Source organism: Bidens hawaiensis, unplaced genomic scaffold (assembly GCF_021521415.1).
Source record: "Bidens hawaiensis isolate Kalapana, Puna unplaced genomic scaffold, B.hawaiensis_p1.1 tig00419396_1, whole genome shotgun sequence".
NCBI lineage: Eukaryota > Viridiplantae > Streptophyta > Magnoliopsida > Asterales > Asteraceae > Bidens > Bidens hawaiensis.
In genome coordinates, this window is record NW_027504847.1 from 1179359 (window position 1) to 1204278 (window position 24920).

Genomic DNA, 24920 nt, shown 5'->3' on the forward strand with positions numbered 1-24920 from the left:
ACCTCGAACAGGATGGCTACACTTATGATCCCATGGTTTCAATTTTCATTTTTTTTAACATATAATGATGAGAAGAGTGGTGAGTTGATGGGCTAGATGGTCGTGGCCATGGTGATCGATGGTGGCTTCGAAAATTGATGCATCTGGTGAGGAGCATGGAGTATTTAAATTACACTTTTGTAACTTTTAACAATAAGTTATAAGGAGGTAAAATTAAAGACCCCCCCCCCTTCGGGAGGTAAAACTAAAGAACACCCCCCCCCCCCCGGGCCGCTATTTGGCCTTTTAAAAAGTATATGGACTCAAAAAACATTGGATGCCTATTTGTAAATGTTAATTTAATTTTTTTAATCTTATCTATGTTTTTTCTTTAAATCTTGTAATTTTTTTTAATTAATACAATGGTTTTTTTATTTTATGTTATGTTTTATTTTTTTGAAAAAAGTTTAAGATTTAGTTTTTTAAGTATAAAAATATAAAATGATTGAAAGATAAAAGAGAGTAAAACATGGACACTTTTGCAATTGAATTGAAAGATGGTTAGAGGCATAATGATGTGACTCTGATGTAAAGAAGAGAGAGGATGAAGATTGTTAGAAGTAAGGACACTCCTCCCACCATAATGATGCTTACGAGATAACGAGAACTGCTTTCGAGGGTGCAAATAATAAGTGGACTTGGAGTTTGGAGGCTGATGGTTACTTTTCATCTAGGTCTTGTCGACGCTAATGTCGGAATAATACAATTGAGCAATCCGCCTTTGTATAGTCGGGTTTCGATAAAGATCAACCTCTTCGGTCGGAAGGCGGAAATGGGGTAAATTGCTACATCGGATACACTCTATAAATGGAAGGTTACAAATAGAATAAATAGGTGCCCTTTATGCGAAAGTGAAAAGCAATCGGCGGAACAATCCTACCATCTTGTTACGTTGCCTCGGTAATATGGCAATATGTTAGTAGTTGGTGTGGTATTCTTCCAATGTATGCGTTCGAGATTCGAGATCTTCTCAAAATCCATGTCATTGGTGGACACGAAAAGATTAAAAGGAAGGCAATTTAATCGGTCATTATAATGGCATGTTAGTTTATTTAAAAGACAAGAAATAAAGCTATATTTGATAACAAAAAAAGAGCATCCATCAATAAAATCAAGACATTAAGGTAGCGTTTGGTATGTAGAAATAACACGGGGAATGAAATAATTCATTACGTGGGAATGAAGAACGTGGTGTTTGGTTACTCGATGGAATGGAATCATCCATTACACATGGAATCTCATTCCATCAAAACCATTCATTCCCACTCCCTTCTTTTTTTCATTCCATTCCTCCCTTACCCTACTTTCTCAACACCACCACCACCTAACAACCACCACCACCACCACTACCATTGCCACCACCAACACCTGACCGTCACCGTCACCGTCGCTACCACCACCACCTGACCGTCACCGTCACCATCACCTCCGCCACCACCACCACCTTACCACCAACGCTACCACCGCCACCACTATTGTCGTTGCCTGACCACCACCCTACCATCGCCATCACTACCAATGCTACTACCGCCACCCCCACCACCACAACCATCCGGCTAACCGCCACCATTTTCGTCGCCGGAGCTACAACCACCGCCGTCGTCATTTCAGTTTTTTTTTTTTTTGTAAAAAAAATATATTTTGGGATTGGAATATTTTTATTATTTCTATTTTATTCCTACAATTTTTTTTGGATACCAAACAACATTAGGTAATTATTCATTTCATTCTCATAGGTTAACCAAACAAGACAATGGAATGGTAATGATCTATTTCATTCCTTTGTTCATTCCATTCCTTCTCTCATTCCATTTCTTCTTCATTATATTACTTCCAACCAAGGTAATTTTCTTTGGATGAAGAATATGGGAAAATTAACCAACGTAGATTGGAATAGTTGGTGTTATTTTCATTTTGTCACCAAAGTGTAATAGGAGGTATATATAGCCGGGTGTAAGTAATAATGTATTAAAGTTTAGCTTCTTGTAGTGTTGTTTCATTAATAAAATTGGTTGTTCACTAAAATTGATTTTTTAGTGTGACAAGTGCCGACAAGAAAGTGATTATGATTTGCGCTTTATGTTTAGTCAAAATAAAGAAGTTTAAGAAAGTCAAAACTACATGACTAATCATGTCATTATATATCTTAAGTCTTCAAAACAAAATAATCACTTTGAAAATCACGTCCAAATAACCTTACCTCAATTTGTTAAGTTTCCGAAAAAAAACATGAAAATATGAACTAATACACAAATCAAACTTTATAAGAGTATAGAACCCAAAATACAATAAACTTAAGAAACAAACATGATCCAACCAAAGTTCTTGACTTCTTTCTTAGTTGTCGTTCATTAGTTCATTATATCGTAACACATCATTATTTATCATGAATAGTAAAAAAAAAGATATATGAAATCCATTTAAACCAATGACTCTATACTAGGTTAGGTTTTATAGTTTATTATTTTTATTAGTATCTTGGATCATTTAGATTTGTTTATATAAAAAGGTCCCAAAAAGATTTATAGTTTAGTGCTAATAAGAAGTGTAGTATAAGTCATCTTTTTAAAGCAATTAAATGTTTCATTCTAAAAAAAAATACTTTTATATAGATTTAGCAATATGTTTAAAGAATTTATTAGGTATGGATTTGAAACTAAAATAAGTTATATGAAAGATATTAGGTGTTGTTTGTTTTTTCAGATGTAAAATGTCTGTAGTCTGCGGAACACATCTCCAGGCATATGAAGCAGAAGAGTTGGATCAAACCTCTGCAGTCTGCAAAAAGAAAACTGTTTGTTTTTTTAATGTCTGCAGACTGCTAAAGTAATCTGGAATTTTTTAATAAGCTGAAATTTAATTAAAAAAGTCTTTCAAAGCACAAAGCAAACCTAAACATGAACAATTTTACAAGACACAAATCAAACCGATCGTTGCTAATATCATCCAAATTATTAACTTCGTTTATTTTTAACGTTAAGCAGGGTTATTTACGTCTTTTTCATTCACTTATTTATTCTATTATTATTATTATTATTAAAACCCTTTTGTTTGTATTCATCAGAAAACAACAAAACTGAGATTTTGCAAGGAACTTGAACCACCACCATCATCACACATTCACACCATGGAACCACCACCGTGATTAGCATACCACCACCATCACACCATGGAATCACCATCGTGACTCTCACACAACCAGCTCCGGCCACCATCGGCACAGATCTACTTACATCGCTACCGTCGTCGGGCAAGATCTGGCTGGAAACACGATTGTGACCGACGTTATTGTAACAATTTTACTCTATCTCTCTCCTCTTCTTGTTTCTGGCCGCCGCCCCTTGTTCTATAAAACGACATCAAGACTGGACATCGGAGATGGTGGTTCGGGTAATGAAGATGAGAAGAGGTGGGAAGTGGGTTGAACAACACTTCTATGAGAAGAGGGCGCGAAGAGGTTTTTTAATGAAATGTCTTCGGGAACACAAACACACTGCAGATCACAACCTCTGCGCGTGTTCTGCGCGGCGAAAAGAAAAGTGGTCTGGAAGAGTTTTTGAGGAAAACAAACAGCCCCTTAGACTGCATGTTATGGAGAAGAGCATGACGCCCCCTCTTATTCAAATGGATGTTGCGGATTAGGTTGTAGGGAGTGGGTAAGTGACGCCTATATATTGCTCCCATTCTACCGTTACTTTGGTGGAGAGCAACGAGGAATTCACCTTGACGCCAAAAAGATTGATAACACTATGGCATGTATGGTGCCCCAAATCAACAACAAACACTTAAGCTTATAAGTTACTCCATTTGTCCCATTATAAGTGTAATGGTTTGAAAAACATAAAGTTTAAGGTATATTAAATGATTATTTTTTTGTTTATTAAATGACAATAATGCTCTTAGAAAGTGGGTCCATCAATATTGTTTATAAATGTTAGTTGTGTGTGTTTAAGGGTAAATTTAGAAGTTGACTAATAAATTTTGAAAGTGAACACTTGTAATGGGACAAACAAAAAATGAAATATGGATATTTTTAATAGGACGGAAAAAGTATAACACTTATTCTTAATGATATATAATCCAATAGTTAAGTTATTTTACAAAGGGGAACAAAATGAGAAGGATTTGTAGCCACACAAAAAGACCCTTAAAAATAAATAAATAAATAAATCATCACTCAAAATTTAATAAAAAAACGAAAAAAGTAAAAACACAAAAATGTTTCCCGTCTTTCTCGTTCTCATAAAAAACAATGGTAAGTGAAAAAGTAGTTTTGTCTTTTTTGTTTATCATTGTGTTTTGTGTTTATTTTCGTTATTAATTGTGTTTTTTCCCTTAACATTGTGGTTTTTTTATATTGTGTTATATTATTTAACATTGTGCTATATTTTGTTCGGCATTGTGTTATATTTTGCGATCTATTGTGTCATTTTTTTGTTATAATTGTGTCTTTTGTTCATTTTCATCATTGTGTGTTTTCGTCAATTTTTTTTGTATTCTTTTTTAATATTTTTTTAACGGAATGATGGCGGACATTTTAGTGTTTTAAACTTTTTCGTTTTTTTATTTATATTTTAAGTTATAATTTTTTTATTACTTTTATGAATTTTTTTTAAAAAGTTTTATGCATGATCACAAATTCTTATCACACTTCTCATTTTTATCTCTTTTTTATATTTTAACTTTCCCCTATAATCCAAATTGCCGTGTAAAAGTAGTTACATTGCCTATTTAATCGTGTTGGCCGAACCGTAGGCCCAATAATTACAAACACAACCTATAGGATATAGAATCACGTCATAAACGAGTCAAATGTAAAGTGTGAAAACACAGCAAATATGCACTACATCCGCTAAGGTTTTAAAAATGTTAATTTCAGTCCTTTTAGTTTTTCTTTCTTTACATTATAAGGTTTTTATAAAACAATACTTGATTTCACCATAATACCAAGAATCAGTGGCAAAGTATAGTGATGGCCAGGGGTCATCTCCCTTGTTTTTTGCACAGTGTCGTAAATTTACCCGTTTTTCATTTGAAAATTTTTATATGTAGTGAAATTTACCCGTTTTCGACCAAAAATTTAACCCCCGCCCCCTCCCTCGTTTGTGATTTTTTTAAAATACATTTTGAGTCCCCTCCCTCTAAAGGTGTTTTTGTCCAAACTTTGCCAGAATCCAGGAAGATTTCAAATCCTAACTTCATTAGGAATTTAGGATACACTTTCTTGGTAAATAAAGTTTATGTTAATTTTTTTCAAGTTTTAAGTGATAGTAATAATTTAATATAAAACAATGATCTTTAGTGAAGGTTAAAACAGATCAGTGTAAAAGAAAATACAAAAGAGCATTCGAGATGAAAGGAATATAAGATGCATAATTGCATGTAATGTTGTAAAAGTAGGTTTATAAGACCGTGTACTCGCTATAAGACCATCCCCATTCACAAACTAACTCAAACCAATCTTTTAATAAAAAACTAATTTCTCTCTCATCTACAAACATAACCCAACCTAATCTAAATTTTCACCCTCATTCACAACCTAACCTCAACCAACATTTTTAGTATATAAATATAAATTATGATTATTTAAAATATATAAAAATAAAACTTTAAATTATAAGTTTACGAAAAAATAATATTATATTGGAAAGCTAATAAGAAAAAAAATACATATTTTTAAATAACCTCGTTTTTAATAAAATTTATATCAAAGTGTTTAAACATGGTTGTGTTTTTAAATTTTTTTAAGCTAACAATTTAAGTTATTAAACAAAAACTAACTTGTATATTATATTAATTGTTTAACAAAAAAACAAAAAGATTAAAAAAAATAGCTAGTAATTGCATAAAATATTACATAAATTGGTTTGCAAACTAGTTTGTATTGGTAAACTAGTTTGTGATAAACCAAATATAAAAGATTAATTTTTTATTTTATTTAATGCCATGTGGCAACCCAAACCACTATTGGGTTGCCAATGGGAGTGGTCTAAGATATGATGTCGAGACGAGTTTCTGTAACTCCGCCTAGTTACTAAGAATTGGTCAAAGTTTGTCAACCTCAGCCAGAATCACATCTAGTTGGTAAAGTTCGCCCGATTTTGACTTAAACAAATAGAACATTATTCGTATTTTTATAATACTAAATAATAAATATCATTTTCTTAATTAATGATTAACAATTTTTAAAATAATTTATTTAAGAATGTATTACACTTATTTATATTGATATTCACTTATTTTGTTATAAATATTAGTAAATTTATGATAGTTGTTCAAAAATTAATTTTCTTTATGTTTACCATGTCCTATTACTTCTCGAGTACTCCAAATACACCACACTCCTCAGTCGACCGTCTAGCGACTTAGCTTTTTTTGGATAAAGGTTAATCAAGTGTAATCCAAATCACTAGATAATACCAAAAGTTATAAAGAGAGGGGGTAATGTAGAAATATATCTAAAGTATAAAGGCATAATTTTACGATCAATAATACTATTAAATAAAAGTGACTTGACCAAGGTCACTATCTATGTTTTCTTCAAACAAACGCGCTAAAAATGGTTCAACGTAGGAGCCGAGTATACACCACACAAAAACATCCAAAGTATACAATACACTAAATTTAATTATTTTATTATAATAATATTATTATTATTTTACCCATTTTAGGGTTTAACAAATGATAGATAAGAGCATTCACATCCCGTTCCTCATCCTCATCTCTATAATTACACTACAAAACACTATATTTTTCTTTCCTGTTTAATTAAATAATACTTTTATCATTACAATTTTCTCTCTCATCTATTCACAACCAATCCAACAAATATTAAAAAATAAATAGAGACAAACAATGTTTCCCAAATGTTTCCCCAAATTTACAAAAAGTCATTACATTTTCTCTCCACCCTATAATTTACACTCACAGTAATTCAAAACTCCACCCTATAATTTACCAATTCCCCTTACATAAATATGGAGGATGGGATGGGAATGCTATAAGATAGTTTAAAATACTAATAATAGTAATGCATCAACAATTATACTAATAATAATTGTATTGTATAGTTAATATATGGTGATATTAAATAAATTATAAATAATCCAAATTAATTATGGTGTTTTTGTTTAGAATGTCAAACCAACTTTTGTTGTATATGGTTAATATAAAATTTGTAGCAAAATTTTAACTATTATTTTAATTATTATTTTAATGAGACAAAAACTTAAGAGGAGTATTTCGTTTAACTAGCTATGGCTGCAGTGACGAAGCTTGGACATATACGTTGAGGGGGCCGGATTCAATATTTAAAAAAAAAATTCAAACACTAGAGGGGGGTGGGCTCAAAATTTCTGTCGGAAACGAGTGAATTTAAACCATGTATATAAATTTTCAGCTGAAAAAAGATAAATTTACACTGTCGAGCTCAAAAATGGAGGAGGCCGGGCTCAAAATTCAAGCACAAACGGGTAAATTTCACTATGAAAATAATTTTCGAGCAAAAAAAGAATAAATTTACACTATCGAGCAGAAAACGGAGGGGGGCGGGCTCAAAATTTCGGTCAGAAACATGTAAATATACACTATATATAATATATTTCGGCCGAAAAAGGATAACTTCACACTACCGAGCGAAAAAACGGAGGGGGCCGGGGCCACCCCTGGCCCCAACAAAGCTACGTCCCTATATGGCTGTAACTCGCTCGTATTTTACTCACTAAACTTTTTATGTAATTTAACTCGAGCTACTTGACTCGTATGAATTCGTAAGCCAGGTTCCAACTAAAAGCAGCTCCCTCGAATAAATTCTCATCCAACATATAAAATTATCGTCCAACGACATTACTTAATAAAAAGTTTACGAGCAAAGCCAACTCACTTAAGTTAAAAATATCCGGACCTAATTTACTAAAAATAATAATATATATAATTTTCATATTTAAAACATTTGCTCACTCAAAGTTATTCTTAAGAGTTAAGAATAAACACATAAAATATTTTTAATTCTTATAAAACTTGATGCTAGAAATATATTTAAAAATAATATTCCTAATTTTAAAAACTACTTTTTAATATTAAAATTAAAGAATTCTTGGCTATAAATAGTAGAGCACTGTGAAGGCATCATAGAAACAACAGATTTGTGTTTTTCTTTCTAGTACCAACACTTATCTTGAAATCTATTGAACAAGAGGTCAATATTATCTTCATCACTGAAAAGGTATGTTACATCTTCTAAGTCATATTTGATATTAATATCAAGTTAAGAAAAAAAGTTAGTTTATTATGGTTATGTTATCTTTGTATATAATTTAAGAAACATAAGCAGTAATATTAATATTAATATGAATATGAACTCTGTTCTTCCAGATTTGTGTTGATTTGATCTTGGAAGTATTATTAGATGTGTGATTGGTAATTGATGAAATTGATTTGTGAATTTTAAGTTTGTTTAGGACTAGCAAATGGGTTGGGTACTCGGGTTGTCCGGGACAGGTTCGGGTTGAAAGGGTCAGGTCAGAACAGGTTCCGGGTAACCATGGGCTCGGGCCATGGGTTTGAATGGGTTTGGGTTAGAACTGGTCGATTCAAAAAAGGGTTATTTTGGTTCTAGTTGGAAGGCTCGGTAAGGTTGTTCACGAGCCGAACCGAGTTGGGGCAAACCGAGCTGGCTCGAGCTGAAGTTTTTTTTTTTTTGAAAGGCAATTTTATAAAGATGGCTCGAGCCGAAATGTTGAGCTAGAGCTCGGCTTGGTTTTAAACCGACCTGGCTGGGCCTGGCTTGGCTTGGTTTGGTTCAGTTTTCTAAAAAATAACGAGCCAAACCGAGCTAAGTTTAGCTCACTTTCTAACCGAGCCGGCGTGGCTCAGTTTTAATCTGAGTCATGTCGAGCTAGCTTTTTTCGGGCTAAACCTGAGCGACCTCCAAGCCGTGAGGTTTTTTTAACAGCCCTACCGGGTCGGGACTTAACGGCTATTGGGTTACAGCGGGTTTGGGTCAAGGATCAGAATTGGTCGATTAAAAAAAGATATTTGGTTCGGTCAAAGGGGTCGGGTCGGTACGGATTTCAGGTCCAAACGGGTTGGTTTAAAAACGGTTTTTTAGTTTTGAAATTATTATGCATTTCAGCTTTATTTTTGGTTTATGACACCAGTTACGCGTGTTTAAATGCCGGTTACGTGCATTCCGGTTTGGTTACGCGTGTGGTCTTAACATATTATTGTTAAACAGAATTCAGATGAATCCGAAGGGTTTCCATCTTCATACACCGGAATTTAATAACTACTCGTCTCCAACCGCCAGTTATTCGTCAAATGGCAGCTCGATATCGCAACAAGATTCTCAATACCACGATGATCTCGAGTACAAACTGAGAGAAATCGAAAAGGTTATGCTGGGAACCGATCAAGCGTTTATGGACTCTTTCGATGATTCGACTTCACATGTTACAGATGGTAAAACAATAACAGAAATAATATCCAGAAGAGACTTCAAAGAATTACTTTTAGATTGTGCTAAATCAGTAGCGGAAAACGATACGATAACCGCCGACTGGCTGATGTCGGATATACGCCCGATGGTGTCGGTATACGGCGAGCCAGCTCATCGGTTAGGCGCTTACTTTTTAGAAGGACTCGTTGCAAGATTATCATCTTCGGGTAGTTCAATCTACAACGCGTTAAAATGCAAAGAACCGAGCGGTGAAGAGCTCTTTTCGTACATGCGTTTACTCTACGAATCATGCCCGTATTTCAAGTTTGGATATTTATCTGCCAACGGGGCGATTGCGGAAGCCATGAAGAACGAAAACAAGATTCACATTGTCGATTTTCAAATCGCGCAGGGTAGTCAATGGGTTACTTTAATCCAAGCTCTCGCTTGTTGCCCCGGTGGGCCCCCTAGTCTTCGTATCACGGGTGTTGACGATTTCACCAACGCGTATGCTCGAGGTGGGAAAGTCAACATTGTTGGTCAACGGTTAGCGAATCTAGCAAAGTCTTGTAATATCCCGTTTGAGTTTCATGGTGTGTCGGTTTCTGGCTCCGAAGTTGAAAGTAAGCATCTTGACATTCGACCCGATGAATCCTTAGCCGTTAACTTCGTGTTTATGCTTCATCATATGCCCGACGAGAGTGTACACCCTCAAAATCATAGAGACAGACTTTTGAGACTCGTGAAAAGTTTATCTCCAAAAGTCGTTACACTCGTTGAACAAGAGTCGAATGTCAATACCGCCCCGTTCTTTCATAGGTTTCAAGAAACACTAAACTACTACACGGCTATATTTGAGTCAATCGACGTGACGTTACCTAGGAACGATCAACAACGAGTGAACGTCGAACAACATTGTCTTGCACGCGATATAGTCAACATTATAGCATGTGAAGGAGCCGAGCGAGTTGAAAGACATGAACTTTTTGGGAAATGGAGATCAAGATTCACAATGGCGGGTTTCACACCATACCCTTTGAGTTCACTTGTGAATAACACGATTAAATTGTTGCTCGAGAATTATTCTCATAAGTATAGACTTGAAGAACGAGACGGGGCTCTGTTTCTCGGTTGGATGAATCGCAATTTGGTCGCTTCGTGTGCTTGGAAATGAATCTAAGTGTTGATCAAGAATGTTTGTAAGATTAGATGATGAGGTTAACATACTTTGTTCTTGTTAAAAGTTGTATAATATGCAAGTTGTTGATAATAAATGTTCGATTTTTGGTGTATTGGTTTTTATTAATCTCAACTATCATCTTTTGGTCGTTGCCAGTCTCAACTAACGAATTGGCTGATAACTATCTCACATTTTATCTTATTTGTTCCCAATGGTCCGCGACTAACATAAGGCTACACCGTTAGTTGCAGGTCGTCGGAAAAACGTTTTTTTTTTCCTGTAAAACTCACAATTTTTCTGTAAAACTCAACAATTTCGTCCCAAACATCTTTGTAACTTTAGGTTAGGCCTTTAGGAACTCTTTTCTAGTAAAAGCCTCTAATAATTGAGGTTACCGGAACTCTAGAGTCATCGTCACGATCGGTTGGTGGTGCTCAAGTGGTGGCGGTTGGTTGGTGGTGGTCGTGTTCTGGTTGAGTTTTTCGGCAAAAAAAAAATGTGACTTTTCCGGTTAAAAACGTTTTTATGACATCCTGCAAGTAACGGCGTTAAGATTCTGTTAGTCACGGACAGCTGGGAACAACTACATTAAAAGATGGGATAATTAGTGACCAAAAGATGATAGTTATGATTAATATAAACCAATACACCTTGATACAACATGTTAACATGTTGCATATTTTTTGTACATGTCGTTTGATCTCCAACAATATGTAGTTCAAGGATTGGATGTCAAAAGAGTTAGTACAAGCTTAGGAGAATGTCATAATCTATAGTAACCACTTCTTTGGTAGGTTATTAACTTATTATACATTTGTCAAATAAAAATCACATGGGTAGACCTTATGGCTTATGATATGTCTCTATGGATGCATATATGATTTTTATGCTCATGTATAGGACTTTCTTGGCATCAATGCAGACGTAAATGCATGCGTAGTCGCAAAGTTAAGGCAAACTATTGTTACTTAGGTGATCTTGACTAGCATACCGAACCAAAGTAACAGAACTCAATCCAAAACCGACAATATGGTTTTATGTTTTTTTATAAATCTTTTATTTGGTTTCGGTTATGTATGGAGTGAAAACCGAACCCGTAAAAACAAAACAATTTTTCTTATTGAACTGATGAACTAACTTTTATTTTAAAATTTTATGTAATTTAAATGAAAAATGTACACCCTCAAAATCAACTAATGGAGTTTTACCGTCAGAGGGTGTGAACTAACAGGATCTGAATCATTAGTTATAATCAAACATCATAAGTAAAGTTTTCAAACCACGAAACATTTAAGTGTAAATAAGTGCGGAAGCGTAAAATCATAAACCAAGTGTTGCGTCACGCAGGATGACTTAAAACCCAAATGATAACAGTTTTAAAAACGAGTTTGCAAAAACGATAGTGTTCAAGGTAATGCATGATCCTATACCACGCGCCCGTCTCGGCTACCTGAGAATAACATACTAAAAGTGTCAACACGGGGTTGGTGAGTTCACATATATAAATAAAGAAAATGTTTGCGTTTAAGTGTTTGCGTTATGCGTTTGCGTTTTGCGTTACCAGATAATGTTAAGTCAATTATATATCGATAGGTAGCTAGCCTATACAACAAGTATTACTAAGTGTTCGACACCGAAGCTGACTGTTTATCAATTGCCTTGCCACCATGTCTATCCAGACCATGGAAAATGTGTTAGCCAAGATTACACCCGCTCGACCTCCAGTCGAGTTTAGCGTTGGGTGGGGTTTGTCAAACCCAGTAGTACTACTCAACAGTGACTCGCTATTATCCAATATTAAACGGTTCGATGTTATGAAGGACTTTAGTTTTTTCGTTTGCCACTTAGCCTTTACAAGTGATATATAACTAAATAACAAAATCTAAAGCGTTTTGGAGTATGTATTCTCCCCCAAGTAAAAGCGTTTAAAAGAGTAAAAGGGGAACGTGAAACTCACTGTTTACGAAGAATTCAAAAACAAGTCAACCAAGAGATGCGTGTCACAGAAAATCCTCACTAGCGTTCTAAAACAAGAATGAGATTTTCTAAGTGTTGGAACTATTATTGAGTCTCTAGACTCGGTACATAATACCTATGCATGAGATACGTTTCGTGTTTCGTTTGTGAATTATGTGTGACTCGACAAACACATTGGTGACACGTTTCATGTGTAAGCAACTACATAAGTATTAAGTACTAACATTGTACATTACTAGCAATCTTTCCCCATAAGGGCAATTTAGTCAAAAACATAGCAATTATCTAGCAACAAGCACGTTTAATGTATTTTCACATAGTTCAGCAGCTAGTTTTATCAAGACATATTTCTACTTGAAAGATTACTCTATTCAACAGATCATAACATATCAATTAATTCACCAAAAATCATCACAAAAGAACACATGAGTTAGGTTTCCAGAACTACTTTTATTGTATTTTTATTCCACATAGATTTCTCACAATAACCAAAACATTACAGTAAACTCACAGCAGTCAAGATCATGCGCAACAGAACGATATTTGTTATTCCCGTTAAATGGTAAATTCAATTAATGCAAGACCAATTGAGTTAGATTCCTAAATCAATATATTTTCTCCCAGAAGTGGAACCAACCCATTTGGTCTTGTAGTTTATGAGATATCTTAGTCTCAAAACAGCCTAACAGCAGGTCTCCCAAATCAGCCTTGCACAACAGTTTTGTAAAATAATAAAAACAGACTTTTATACGTCCAAAAATTACAAACTCGGACTTTCAGAAACTAGACTCGACCTAGTATACTGTAGAATCAACAATCGCATCAAAACATAACATTAACATCGAGTTACAGTCGTCCAAACACGAATTCAATAATCTGTCCAGCATCAGTTTTCATCAAAACTCAATAAACAATTAACCTATGACTAACAATCATGCATGTAAACCCTAGTTCATCAACAAACAACATTTTTAGCACCTAGGGTTTATGATTGCAGGTTTAATCATGCAATTAAATCAATGAAATAGACTAGAGATGATGTAATTTACCTAGCTAGCACTTTAAACCTTCATTGCAAGCTTGAATAATAACTTGTATATGTATGTGTGTGTGTGGTGATCGGCCGAGCAAGAGAGGAGAGGGGGAAGGGGGCCGCCGTCGCCAAGAGGGAGAGGGAGAGAGGGAAAGAGTTAGGGTTTTAGTTAAGGTTGTTTATATATTAATAATTATAATATAAGTTACACATCACACCCTAGACTTCTAGTTAATCAATTTCGAGAACAAGTTAGTGTATTTTCCACACAAATTCACGTTATGCATGTAAATACCAAGTAGCACATAGACGAAACACATAATTATCAAATACTTATTGTTTTGATATTTGTCGTTTGTTCACCAACGGTTTGAGTCGACTCGTGTGTGTTGCGGTGAAATTCCGAAAGACTACTTGTGTAAGATTGTCATGTGTCATTTAAACTCTAATTTAAATGTAATGAGATATGCGTTACAGTTCGTGTGATCTTAAGTTTGAACTAACGGAGTTCGGATTAACGGAGTTAACCTGAAATTGACGAGTGTCACAAACAATAATCTTTTTTTTTCTCCGTAAAACCTTTTGTCCCTACCCCCTACATTTAACTTTGTCAATTTACATATTTTTTTTATCTGTAATTTATTAAAGTAAATTTGTTTAAGTAACACGATTGTAAAAATCACGTCTAGGCGGCGCTGAGTATTTGAAAAATAATACATGAGTAGCCGGCGATTAATTCCCAAGTATAGTCGACCAAGTTGACAAAGCCTAACGACTTGGGCAAACCATAAATGTTTGGTTGCTTCTTTAGATGTAAACCTAACGCAATTTTGAAGTTTAAACTCACAAAAGATCTCTCTTTGTAGTAGCAAACCTAAGGAAGATGGACATGGGAGTCTGCTAAGTTTTGGTCATCGTTGGAAACCTAGATCACTTGTAAGACGCATACAAAGTCTTGAATTTAAGTGTGCAAGAGGGTAATGCAAAATGTGGGATTGGGGATGGTAATGAGTTTGGTATGGGACGAGTTTAGGTATTCCTAAACCCTAGCCGGTGGTTGGTTAGTAAAGCTCATCCCAAACGCGTTTCAAACACGTCGGGTATTGGGAAAATCGCAGGTTTCGGGTATACCCGACCGAATACCCGTCAGTTATCTCTCGGATTTTGACAAATTATAACAAGACAATTATCTAGGGTAACTATTAATTAATTATGAAAAATGAATACCATAAAAGCATTGTCAATAATTAATCAATTACAATAAATAATTATTATAAACAAGTTATGAGGAACAAATAATGCTTCAAATTTCATATGATCCATCAAATCCTACCAAAAATTACAAAGAAAACAATTCCACCAAAAAATATATATTAACTTTTAGGCATACTATATGCTAGGTTACTCATGTATATAATTGAGTCTCGTAAACAGACATATTACAAATCTCATATCCGTCTAAAACCCACAAAAATTTCTAAATTAATCCTAAACTCTCTCATGCTCTAATAGGATGGGTATTACCCATACCAAATGTTTCGGGTTTCACGTTTTCCTTACGTGAGATGGATGCTTGTTTAAACTTTTTTTTTTCAATCTATAAACCGTTTACCTTGTTACTTTGTCAGTTTTCAATCATTTTTCCGAAGCACTAGACTGAATGAGTAGCATAAGAAGGGAAACATCAAATATTTTTAAACATTATGACTTTTAAACTAGCAAGTTTGTCAAAAATTATATATGCAATATGAGATATTAGAGCAATTCTCTTTAAGAAGAATTATTCCCACCACCCACCAATTTTATACATACACCCTTTTTATAATATGTTTCATATCTTATAAACAACTTCTTAAACCACATGTTCTAATCCTCCAATTCCACTTTGTTCCTTGGTGCTTGTAGTCTTCTATTTTACACAACTAAAATTAGCCTAAATTTAATAAAAAAAATTCGAAAGGTTTGAGGATTTTCTAGAAGCAAGCACTATTTCTTACATTTAAAATTACCAAAGATTTAAAGATTAAAAAGGGCTGAATATAATTAAAATAGTGGCTACAATAATAAGACATATATCCAACGTGGTGACTTTTTTCTAGTTTAGACATTTAAATTTCGTCTAATAAGTACATAAACTAATTAAAACGAATCTCAAAAGGATAATTTCTATTATGAAGTTGAAAAATGTTGATTCCACTACTTTATATATCATCATATACAACTTGTCTTAAAAAGTTTAGTAAAGATGATTATTATTATTCATTTAGTTATTTAGAAAATTTTACTTATGGACAAATTGCTAAATCAAAGTGTATACATTTTAGTGAAGAAAATAAAAGAAGACAATTATGATGCATACGTTTGTCACATTTAGCTTGTGTAGAAATGAAACTATATAGTTTATGTAAAAATAACTTAATAATAACATTATAAACAATGGTATATGTTAATTGGAATGAGTTAGTAAGTTTCAGATAATGTTCCGACATCATTCTACAACTTCTTTGCTACCTTCGAATAATGCAACGTTGAAGGCCTCAGGAAGCGCATATACCATAGAGACGCAACTTTTGATACGTTGATCCCATATGAATACACACATCTATGAAGTGGCATTAGTCGTGTTGTGACCTTTTGATACGTAAATACCATCACAAACCATTCGTATAAAATAAATTTACGAATCAAACAACACCAGCTTTTCTTGTTTTTAAAGAGCTCTGATATACTTAGGACACAATAATCAATAAAATACCCCCAATTAATATGTGCTTTGAGCTTTTATGTGTGATAAGTTATGAAATTAGTTTATACATTCCTAAATATCATGCGTTAAATATAAATATTATATATTATTCACCCATATACACGAATATCACAAATAATACCTAAGTATGGTTCATGATATATTTGATTTCATAGGACGTATGTTTTACTGAAGATACATGATTAAAGTAAGTATAATACTAGACGGTCGCTTCATGTACAATGTGATTTTAAACACAAATTTGAAGCAACAAGACGAATACACGAGCATAATATCATGTAACTCTTAAATAAATACATATTACACTATATTAAACTAATGGTTGGTATGAATAGTACCGTCACTAGCATGTATAATGTTTTTGGTTTACACAAGATTAGCATGACATCTGCGCAAGTATGACACACACGTGAGTATATATGTGAAAAATAGTAATGAATTCCTCTAAACTTTATGTTGAAAGAATAAAACATCCCATAAAACTTAATTAAATTTGTTTTAATTATTTAACTATTCAAATTCAAGATTTAAAGAGCTCATCATCTCCTGTCACCTCTCTTTCTAAACTTCAAAAGAAGTTTAGAAAGAGAGGTGACAGGAGATGATGAGCTCTTTAAATCTTGAATTTGAATAGTTAAATAATTAAAACAAATCTAGTTAATAGTTAAGTTTTATGGAGGTTATGGATTTCGGGCTGATAATTGGGTTAGTCCAATTGGTGCGGGGCGATCTGGGTTTTCTTCGTTTGGGTCGTCAGGTTACGGGTTGGGTCTGAACTTTGAGCCCTATTTTGGCCCAGGTTCGCTTGGAACCACATCTAATAATATTGGGAATGAGCGAGTTTTGGGCCAGCAAGTTGGTGGGAACTCAAATAAGTACATTACGCCCATTGGGTCTAATCTAAGTGTTAGAAACGAGTCGTTTATCGGGTAATCAACCCAAAACGTGTGGGGGCAATAACAGATTCCTGAATCCGGGTGGGAATTTGGGTTCAGGAAGTGGTGGGCTTGGAGTATTTGGAAACGGGTACAATTGGGGTCTGTCACACCCCCATTTCGGGCCTAGGAGTGTAAACACTAGTTGGTATTATATTTGTAATTAAAACAGAGTAGCGGTTTATAGCGGAAGACTTATAAAAACTTAATGATCGATATTATAAATATTTACAATACAAAAGATGAGACGAAAGTCTCGTTTAGTTTTACTTGTTTATAAATTTTACAAAACCATTATATTAATATTTAAACAAAATTATCCGAGCCATCAGATTCTTTAGCTTCTTCGTCTTCACAAGCTCTAATCTTGATTACCTGCAAAATGTGATAAAATACGTCAGAAACGAATGCTGGTGAATATGCTGACGCTAAAATATTTTCTTTTACTTAATCACCCTTCGAGACCACGTAAGTCTCGGCCCATCTTGGCTTAGGAATAATCAAGTTAAACAATCATCATAAACTCGAGTCTCTACACTAGGTCACCTCAGCAAAATACCGCAGCGTTTCGACATAACTTAGGTACCATAAATATACACATGGCCAGTCTCACTTGGACATAACTTAGGTCCGGCCCATCGTGGCTGGAGGTCGTGACCAAGCGTGGTGCGATGTGCCCACCGAGGATCCAGACAAACGTATACCACAGCCTGAGGGCTAGGCTTATACTCTTATTTACAATGTTTTTAGAGACACTTAGTCTCATGTAAAGTTTTACACATAACACGTTTGTTTGTTTGAAAACAAGTTTGTAAAAGTGGAGCGTATTCACATTTTCAATGGGATCGGCTTCCAACACCGTCCGTGAGTCTTTCCTTCGCTATCTCGCACCTATAGTACGAGTATAACTTTTGTTAGTCGGATACACGATCCGGCTTAAGACCTTTAGTCTTATTTATCTCGATGAACCTTTAATTCATTATCTCTTTATACTTTAAAATCTTTAGTTAAAAAGTAATCTTTATAAACCTTTAGTTTATTTATAAAAACCCTATGTTTCTTCTTCTTTAATAAACGTATTTCTTTCTTTATTACTTAAGTATACTCATTATACTTAAATAATATATTTTATAACAAAGATTAATCATATACATATATATACTCACATATATATTTTATTTTTCTTTATTTATTTTCTTTGTTATATATTTCTTTGTTTATCGAGAATAACTTCGACTTGGGGTATTAAGCCCTTATAATATTTTATTATTATTTTATTCGGGCATTATGCCTACCTTTGTCGGCTCAATAAACCCTATTCACTCGGGCAGCACTTCGACTCTATTTCCCTTATTAACAACCGCTTGATCAATCCCTTGACACGCTTATCGAGACGCCAACTCTTCACGGCACGTACTTCGAGATGATTGTCGGGACGTCAGGGCAGCACCTCCTTCTTGATTGGAATGTTGTCGGGAAGTGGTATGTAAATTGAGGGATCAGGTACGCAAAACGAGGTAGATCGAGGACACGCTTTTCGAGGTTTAGATAGAAGTTAGAGAGAGAGAGAGAGAGTAATGTGTGTGTTTTTGAGGTGTGAATGGATCAAACCCGTAGCCCTCTATTTATAAGCAGATTTTGGACCCCATCGCGGTACGCGATGGGTCCCTTGGCAAGCCCATCGCGTACCGCGATGTAGGCTTGCTGAGTCAATGTGTAGGCCTTCCACGTGGCAGGCGCCGCGCCACGTGGCGAGACGTGTTGCCATATGGTGACAGATGTTGCCACCGTGTGCCACGTGGCACACGTGTCACGGCGTGTCAGATACCCCATCGCGGTACGCGATGGGGCTCTCTTCTGATCCATCGCGTAGCGCGATGGGTTAGGAAAATCAGAATTTTCATTTTAGCACTTACAGTTTAGAAATTGATAGAATTGGTCCCTTAACTTTGAAAATTGACATTTTTGGCTCGATATTTTCCGTGATGTTACAGGGTCCAAATCTAGTACCTACTCAACATGGAATGTGCTCTTCAAACTTTAATAATGGTGCAAGTATTGGGCCGATAGGAGGTCCAAAAAACAACTTCGGCCTGCACTTGCCCGAAATGACCCCAATATAGAAGGTTCTTCTTATATAGACTTGTGCCATGGAAGTTCGATGTATGGTGAGCCGACTTGATAGTCTTCATCTAGTGATCTAGACGTTCCATACCCGGGCTTATTTAGTCATTTAGTTATGGACTAGACAATTTCGGGAGATGTTGGAAGCTATTGCATTGCAAATAGACAAACAAATAGGGAAATAGGGGTATGCTGTCTATTGTTATAATTAATTTCTTAATTTCAATTTCAAGATTATTTCCAAGAATGGTTTCAAGATTTGCAAACTTAACTAATTCTTGAATAATATTATAGGAATTGCTACATAGAACTTTTCAAGGATTACATACAAGAAGGTAACTTTAGGAAGAACCATAGAAAACCCTCTTTAGTATAATGCAACTCGAATATTTCATATTTTATAAAGGATATTTTGTGCCAAATTTTGATTTATCTAACGATTGATGTGCATCTTTTGAATGAGGGTAGTTAGATTAGATCGAATAATTTTTATTCGGCTTTAACTTGTTATTGCCGCGTTGGTATTTTGATAAATAAGACAATAGCGTAATTACACTATAATAGTATAACTCAATTATGCTATGGCCTTTTTTACTAAAATGCTACTGCATGAATTTTAAACTTGGTACATTTCACATGAAAAATTCAATTTTTGTGTTAATCGGCCCCTACTTTTGTATATAATTTGATATTATAAACCACGTTGTATTCATTCAGTATTTTAATCTATACTGGATAACTAAATCTATGATAAGACTGATATCAAAATATTGTAATTATACATTGTATACTCAAAACTATAAAAAAGATTATATTATATAAACTATAAAAGAAAAATGAAGCTGTATTCTTTAGAAAGAAAATAAACTATATGACAAAATAATGTAATCATTTTCCTTTTCTTCAAATGAATCCATAGTGTTGTTGTACAAAATGAACTATTAAAAAAAAACAAGAAAACTACATGTCCAGTGACTTCCGTTTGTTAATGCACTCATATCGCTTTTATATTCTTTCAATTAAGCAAAAGATAGGATACACATGTTTAAGGTGGCAATTTCAGGGCATTTTTCTTATGAATGGGCCAATTTGTGTTTTTCGTGTAAAAGATTAGTTAAAAAAGAACTCTTAGAATTTTGACAAAATAGTGTTTACAGGCAGTGTTGTTGAGACCGGACCAGACGCTTGAACCGGTTTTTTATGAAAAAAAATAAATTTTTTTTTGAAAAATCATTTTTCCAGTCCGACCCGTTAATTTTTGACCAAAGTTGTTCGGCCGGTCCAGTTATGAAAACATTGCATACAAGTCAAGTCAACCTGACCCAAACCTGTTACTCAACCCACCCGACTGGCGGCCCATTTGACCACCTCTACAAATATGTTGTCGGTCAAACCTTCTTTAGTCAACTTTCTAAGAGCTGCTAGTGTTTCAACAGAAAGAGAAAGATCATGGCTTCCAGCATTTCCACAAAACTGCGGGTACAGAAAAAACACTATTTACTTACAGCGGGCAATCAATCTCGTCATTTAGGTAGTTTTGTTTGCGGGTTGGATGCTTGGTTTTAAGCATATATGTTCCTTCTGAAAGAAGCTGCATATCCGGCCACGGTTGTAGCTATGTCACCACAAACCAATTTACACCACCTGCATGTCGTAAAGGTTGGCTAGCCCACGATTGAAAGTGATTATTAAATAAAAAGCAATCAATACTCAATAATAATTTCATATTATAAAGAGGGAGGAAAAGGAAACTATTACTGCAACATCTTGTGTACTTTAATTTTTGTTAGTCATAATTGTTGGTTTACATATCTTTAGTTGAAAATGTAACAAGCTCAGGTCGCGAGTTTCTGCTCAAAATGATGTGGGCTTATGGTAAACTATTAATCATGTGCCCAAATCACTACCGGAATTTACATTTGGTGTCTTTGTTTTATGATTATAATAATAAGCCTTTTTCCCTCGAACGGGTCGCTTATGAAAGTGGGCATTAGTAATGAGAAAAATAAAAAAAAAAGAAATATAGACACCTTTAATGGGATGGATGGATTATAATAAAGTTAATTATAAATCTTAGATTAAGTATGTTACATTTGACAAATAAACAGAAATCAAACTAGTATAAAAAAAGTGCACGTATATAGTACCCTAAGACAATTCGCTATAAAATGTATTTTAATTCCATTAATTCATCGTAGCATCAATTGAATCGAAGAATGCCTATGGGAGCCTCCATGGCTCCGAGGAGAAGGAAAAACTCTCTATACGAAAGACCTAGCATCGCTTATTGCTACTCAAGAAGGTGAAAAACAATTAAACATTTGACAACACGAAAAATAAATGCCTTTGAATCCACAATTTAATTTCTCAAAAACCGACCTGACAGAAGCCGATGACAGCATTAACCTTGGGTAGCCCATAAAGGCAACGGCGCATTAATGACGACACAAGAACCCGTCACAGGATGCTCAAAATACAAACTCTCAGCATGAAGTAGATGCCCATCATAAACCGTCCCATTCCATTCACAAACACCCTCATATTTCACATCTCCCGTTACCGAAATCCCTAGATACTGACAATGTAACCGAATCTGATGCGTCCTTCCACTTCTAGGATACGCCCTAACCAAAACCGCAACCTTATTTCCCACAAACTCAACCGACGATTTGTCCTCAACCACAAAATCCAATTCACCGGCCTCTTGGTTACCTCTCTCACTGTTGACTGTTATTACTTCAAATGAAGTTTCCATGTGTTTAACTGAAGATCCACCCGGTAACGTCCTACCGACGTCTTTTGAGGCATACACGCGCCAAGCTCCAAACTTTGACCGACCATGACCCGACTTTATGTTGATCTTTTTCCACTTTGGAGCCTGCCCGACACAACTAGCAATGTACATTTTTCTCACTTTGTGATCTGTGAACGCTTTAACGAGCTTTGCAGCCACTTTATGTGATTTCGTGACTAATATCACACCACTTGTATCCCGGTCGAGTCTATTTGCAAGATGGAACTCTGTCTTCTTTGACTCTGTAGATACATACAGACAATAAACACAAAGCATCAGTCTATTTATTTCAATCAGACTCAAAGTAAACAACTACGGGTGGTCAGAAATAAAATATAAAAACAATATTACTAAGTGCCCCCCCCCCCCCCCCCCCCCCCCCGTTTTTTTACGCGGCAGTGGTAAATTGTGTAAATTTACCAGTTTTCGTCCGAAATGTTTTATACGTAGTGAAAATTTAGCCGTTTTCGACCGAAGTTTTATATAATTAGTGTAAAATTTAGCCGTTTTCAGCTAAGATGCTTTATACGTAGTGTAAAATTTAGCCGTTTTCGGCCAAAATTTTCTATACGTATTATAAATTTAGCCGTTTTCCGCTGAAACTTTTTATACGTGGTGTAAAATTGAAACCGTTTTCGACCGAAATTTTATATACGTAGTGTAAAATTTAGCCGTTTTAGACCGAAAATTTATATACGTAGTGTAAAATTTAGCCTTTTTCGGCCGAAATGTTTTACACGTAGTGTAAAATTTAGCCGTTTTCACCCAAAATTTTCTATACGTAGTGTAAATTTAGCCGTTTTTGGCCGAAAATTTAAGTCCACCCCCTTTGTTTGTGAAATTTTGTATACATTTTGAGTCCGCCCCCTAGTGTCTTAGTCCTAGCTTCGCCACTGACTAAGCGAGCCCTGTTTGCCCTAAATTGAGATGAAAACCCAAATGCAAAAACTATATTAGTGGTGAGCAATAACCGAATCGTTAACCGAAACCGAACCCGAACCGAAAACCGAACCGGTATAACCGAAAACCGAAATTAACCGAACCGAACTCTTCATTTTTTAGTATTTTGAAGCATTTTTCCCTCTATTTCATGTATTATACGTATTAATAGTTTAATACTATCATTTTTATGTATTTATATCTCCATTTCATGTAATAATATCTCAATTTCATATATTTATACCTTCATTTCATGTATTCTTAAGCAAAATTTTGATACTGGTTATTAACCGAAGCTAACCGAACCGATATAAATGAGAATAATAGAAAAGTTGACGTGAGTGATTGAGTAGAGTGGGTACAGAAGCCAAAAAAGCCTCGCAGTAAACCCCGGGGGGTTTGTTGAAGGCAATAAGCCAATCGTCTTCGTGAATGACATCGCATCTACGCAGAGAAAAGAGGCTGGATTTGGAAGAAGCAGACAAGGCTCTGCGAAGCTCGATGTCTTTAGATATCAGAGGTAGCGGTGGGGACACTGGCACCGGGTAGTAGTCCATCAAGGAAGGAAGATGTCATGTTATGTTGACTGGTTACATTTTGTTTATGTTCGTTTACGTTTTTGAACAGGTCGTTCATGTCTTAAAAGAACACACAACCTTTTTTATATGCTCGTGTTTTCACACAAAAAAAGGTATGATCAGTCTAACCAAACACTTTGATCATCTTTTGACTCGTTTGAGCGAGTAGTTTTGTTTAAAACTATTAATATCCTATAAAATTTATACCAATGTGGTTTGAACAGTTTGGTCAACACGCTCGGAAATTTTAGAAATTAGTTAAAATAATCTTTAACCATCAATTTGTTTCCCATAAATCCTTAAATCTAACATAAAGTTGCTTTAAATTTGTTCCAAAAACTTAAAAAAAAAACTTAAAATCAAGAACCAATATCCTAGAAAATTTATACCAATGTGGTTTGACCAGTTTGGTCAACATACTCAGATTTTTTAGAAATTGGTTAACATAATCTTTAGCCATCAATTTGTTTTTCATAAATCATTAAATATAACATAAAGTTGCTTTAATTGTGTTTCAAAAAATGAGCGGTGCTTATAATCAAGGTTAAAGGTTCAAACATCAATTTGAATAAAACTCTATTTTCAGTAGCAATTGACCACTAACATGCAATTACAGGACAGCCAATGAATCATTGAATCAATAGGTCTAGACTATAACGATATTTTTTATCTTTCTTTATGTTCTTTCGTCCATCATATACAATGCCACCGGTTCAACTAATTCATGAAATCGAATTCATTTAGGGTGTATGTGATTTATGAACTCGAGCAAACGAAAAACAGAACAAACCTGATGTGGCGGTGTCTTACTGAACGGGTCGGTTATTATTCCAAATTCAAGGTCTCCAAAATATACACTCCAAATGGGTTATGACACCGCGGGTTCTTATCTTGATCGCATCTCTCGCATCTGCCATTTCAGGCCAAGCAACCTTCTACAACGCTCCCTACGTTTGTAAGTATGCATGCATTAAGTAAATAGGACCAACTATATGTTATTTATTATATTCATTTAATTAATCAACAAAATTTATAGTTGTTGCTTTTAATGTGATCGAGATGGGCTGTATTTATTGTTGCGGAGAAGTTTAAAGTGCCTGAATTTTGTAGTCAAAATT

General features: G+C 34.7%; 1 protein-coding gene and 1 pseudogene across 2 annotated transcripts; one reads left to right on the forward strand and one right to left on the reverse strand.

Annotated features, from left to right (window-relative positions):
- Positions 1-8183: 8183 nt before the first annotated feature.
- Positions 8184-10767, forward strand: LOC143608660 (scarecrow-like transcription factor PAT1 pseudogene; annotated as a pseudogene). Its single transcript, XR_013149304.1, has 2 exons — positions 8184-8263; positions 9275-10767. The product of XR_013149304.1 is annotated as a scarecrow-like transcription factor PAT1 pseudogene (transcript).
- Positions 10768-21623: 10856 nt separating this feature from the next.
- On the reverse strand, positions 21624-23781 carry LOC143608556 (RNA pseudouridine synthase 1-like). The gene is made up of 2 exons (XM_077083570.1): positions 23562-23781; positions 21624-22527 (listed from the first exon to the last, which is right to left on the reverse strand). Exons 1-2 carry the CDS (start codon positions 23779-23781, stop codon positions 21893-21895), a joined length of 855 nt encoding a protein of 284 aa, XP_076939685.1. The 3' UTR covers positions 21624-21892.
- Positions 23782-24920: the final 1139 nt, after the last annotated feature.

Coding starts and splice junctions, on each gene's coding strand:
- LOC143608556 (XM_077083570.1), bottom strand. CDS start 23,781: ATGGACTACTACCCGGTGCCAGTGTCCCCACCGCTACCTCTGATATCT. Junction 22,528..23,561: donor CACTCTACTCAATCACTCAC/GTCAACTTTTCT, acceptor ATGTATCTACAG/AGTCAAAGAAGACAGAGTTC.